The sequence below is a fragment of the Poecilia formosa genome, unplaced genomic scaffold (assembly GCF_000485575.1).
Source record: "Poecilia formosa unplaced genomic scaffold, Poecilia_formosa-5.1.2 Scaffold404, whole genome shotgun sequence".
Taxonomy (NCBI): Eukaryota; Metazoa; Chordata; class Actinopteri; order Cyprinodontiformes; family Poeciliidae; genus Poecilia; species Poecilia formosa.
In genome coordinates this window covers 352647-356217 of record NW_006800343.1, presented here as the reverse complement: position 1 = coordinate 356217, position 3571 = coordinate 352647, and the positions used below count along the sequence as shown (strand labels likewise).

The 3571-nt window shown below is 46.6% G+C and overlaps 1 protein-coding gene across 1 annotated transcript; it reads right to left on the bottom strand.

The window, feature by feature from the left end:
• Nucleotides 1-316: 316 nt before the first annotated feature.
• Nucleotides 317-3571, bottom strand: LOC103154876 (zinc finger protein OZF-like). Its single transcript, XM_007576317.2, has 2 exons — nucleotides 3210-3571; nucleotides 317-2443 (listed from the first exon to the last, which is right to left on the bottom strand). The coding sequence occupies exons 1-2, from the start codon at nucleotides 3295-3297 to the stop codon at nucleotides 1011-1013; spliced, it is 1521 nt and encodes a 506-aa protein (XP_007576379.1). The 5' UTR covers nucleotides 3298-3571; the 3' UTR covers nucleotides 317-1010.

The following is a 3571-nucleotide window of genomic DNA, read 5'->3' as shown; positions in this document are numbered from 1 at the left end:
GTGATAGTGGAGTAGATAGCCTAGCTAACCAACAGTTAGCTTCCTCAACCCCCAGTGTTGGTCAGTAAGCAGAATATTTGGAAAGATGGAGGATGATGATGATGATGCAGAAACTCAGGGACCATGGGAGGAGGACCGTCCTGCTGCCGTGTTGCTTCTTCTGCTTTGGTTCTGACCAGTTTCATCGTTTGGTTAGCAGATCATTACTGACAGTTAAACAACTTGGATGATCACCTGACAGTTCTGCTGGTTAATTATCACTCCATCTCAACTGGACCAGTCCAGCTAAACCAAAACCAAAGACAAAACCCAGAACTCCATTACAGAACAGATTTATTCACTCAGAATAGTTCAGCTCCTTTACTATTGTCTTCAGAAAACAGAATGAGAACAAACGTAATTATTAACTTTCTTTCTGGACGGTTAGTTTTCCTTGACAGAATTTATTGTTTTACTTTTCGTAAACTAAGACTTTAGCAAAACCATTTCATGCACCAGAGATTCATTCATGAGCAAAGATAAGAAACTTACAAACACACAACGTCACATTCATAGTTTAAGCTTTTAGTGAAAAATTTTTTCTCTGCATGTTCTGCAGAAAAACCCGACGGTTGAGACTCCAGAGGGTTTTGGAAATGAAGACATGTTGAAATGAAAGGACATGAAATTCCCACAAACTCTGTGGGAACTTCTTCATGATGGCTATCAACAGCTAGACGATTATATCAGAATATAAATATTCCTCTGCAGCTGGATAATAAAGAATCATGTGTTGTAGGACCGAATGGTGTCCTCTGGGTTTTACATGTTTCTGCTCCAACCAGTAGCTGAAACGGTTCAACGACCTCTGAGGTTCTGCTGATGAACCATCACTTGATTCAGCTGTGAGAAACCAGGGAAGGAACAGGAACCCACAGGATGCTGGACCTGGAGGGCGGAGCGTTCCCACACCAGGAGAACCTCTGGCTGTGAGCAGCTCTGCCCGTCAGCTGGATGATTCAAGCAGAACTTTACTTCTGCCTGGTGTGGATCTTCATGTGAATATTTAAAGTCGACTTTTGTCGGAATCTCTGACCACAGACGTCACAGAAGAAAGGTTTCTCTCCCGTGTGGATCCTCAGGTGGTCGTTTAAGCTCGTCTTCAGGCTGAACCTTTGTTCGCAGAACTCACAGCAGAAGGATTTCTCCCCTGTGTGGATCCTCATGTGTCGGTTCAAATTGGACTTCCTGCCAAACCTTTGGCCACAGAAGCCGCAGCAGTATGGTTTCTGTCCGGTGTGGATCCTCTGGTGGATGTTCAGGTTGGACTTGCGGTCAAACCTCTGTCCGCAGACATCGCAGCAGAACGCCTGCTGCCCTGCATGGACTCTCATGTGAATGTTTAGATGCGTCTTTCGCTCAAATTTCTGTTCACAGACCTCACAGGGATAGGTTTCCTGTCCTGTGTGGATCGTCATGTGTCGGTTCAAAGTGGATTTCTGTCTGAACCTCTGTCCACAGAGGTCACAGCGAAACGCCTTCTGTCCAGTGTGGATCTGGATGTGTCTGTTTAAAGTGGTCTTCAGGCTGAAGGTCTGCCCGCAGACGTCGCAGCTGAACGGTTTCTGCCCCGTGTGGATTCTCTGGTGGTCATTTAAAGTCTTCTTCAGGCTGAAACTCTGCCCACAAACATCACAACTGAATGGTTTCTCCCCGGTGTGGATTCTCTGGTGATCGTTCAGCGTTCTCTTCAGGCTGAACCTCTGTCCACAGACGTCACAACAGAACGGTTTCTCCCCAGAGTGGTTCCTCACGTGAACGTTCAGACATTTCTTCAGACTGAACCGCTGTCCGCAGACGGGACAGCCAAACGGTCTCTCCCCCGTGTGGCTCCTGATGTGCTCGTTGAGGTAATGTTTCTTTTTAAAGGTTTTCCCACAGTCATCACAGATGAAACACTTCACTGTCATGGTGCTTCCACTCCGGGACTCTGGAGCGCCGCTCTCCTTCCACTCTTTGCTCATGTCCGTGGTTTCAGAACCAATGTCTGACAGGAGGTTCATCTGGGAGTCAGGATGCGCCACACCATCATCCTCTTCATCGCTGACCTCAGTCTCTGAAGAGTTGGAGGAGTCGGCATGAATCCTGCTGGATTCTGCTCCTTCACCATCCTCTTCATCCGTCTCTGCTTTCATCTGCTCCGCTGAGCTGCTGCTGGGAACGTCTCCGTTCTCCATCTGGTCTTCATGAAGCCGTGACAACAGAGGCTCATCTTCCTCATCCTCACTCTTAACGATAACTTTGATGACTGGAAACCTGGTGGCGTCATCCAGGTGGTCTTCCTCCGGACCGATCCAGCGCTCCTCCTCCTCCTCCTTTACGTGGACGGGCAGCGGGTCCTCTGGGTCCAGGTCAGGACTCTGTTCTTCTTTAACCAGCAGCTGCTGAACATCTTCAGGGAACACTGGAACACAGGAGCAACACCATGAAAACACCTGCCTGCCATCAGGCCGTTGCAGTTTGGGTTCCCTAAGCACAGATGCAGACTAATGTTTCTAAACTTCACTGAAAAAAATGAATCAATACATAAAGCAGGTCCATTTACACCGAGTACCAGAGCAGAACCACCTCTGCTCTGCTTGTCTCAAGCTATAATTAAACCTGATTTCTTTTTTTGTGTCCCTTGGTGTCACACACAGTGCAGTGTGTTTGTGGGTGGAGCTTCTGCGCGGCCTGTCATAATAACCGATATATTTCAGTCTGGTTTCTGTCTTCTGCTGGTATTTACATCAAAATGTCTTGAATGGCGTCATTTTCTAAATGCTCCCCTCCTGAATCAAAAGTCTCCATACAACTTTTGATTGTAATCTAACTTAACAGTTAACTTAATCTAACTTTTAAGTTAGATTTAACTTAACGGTAAATCTAATGTAATTTAGCATTTACGTAATTAGAGTTATAATTTTCCTAGAGAATATATTTTTATATGTATCTTAATTAACTAATAATATATCCAGTCAATCTAATTTCAGATATCTGGAATGTAAGTGGGCTGAAGCCGATTTTATGTTAAAAGAGCTAGCCAACCTCTTCTGTTGGTGTCCAACCTGCCACTCACAACATGGCGGCCGCGCTGACGTATCATTCCAGCAGAGCTGAGCAGCTTAGCTCTGCTCTCTGGGTGCGTAAAGCTGCAGCTAAACATCCAGAGCTGATAGAAGCATACAGACCTAATCTGTGGAGCCGGTCCAGCGGATTATAATCCACCTCCTGCTCCTCTGCTGCATCCAGTCGCTGTTTGACCTGCTGTCTCCACATCTCTGCTAGCTTTTCTCTCTCCAAACTTTCCTTCAACAGTTACTGAGCAGTTCCAGCTGAGCCTCAAACCGTTTCTCTTCTTTCCAGAGTTCACCAACTGCTGTCGTTTCTGTCTTACAGCTTTATTAACTCTCCCGCTGCTGCTCCGTGGACAAAAACCCGAGGAAACACGAAGGACGGCGCTCCTTCTTCTCCATCTTCTTCGTCTTCGGCACTTCTTTGTGTTTAATAGTGGACCAGAATGCCGCCTTGAGGTTCATACCGCCGCCTGCTG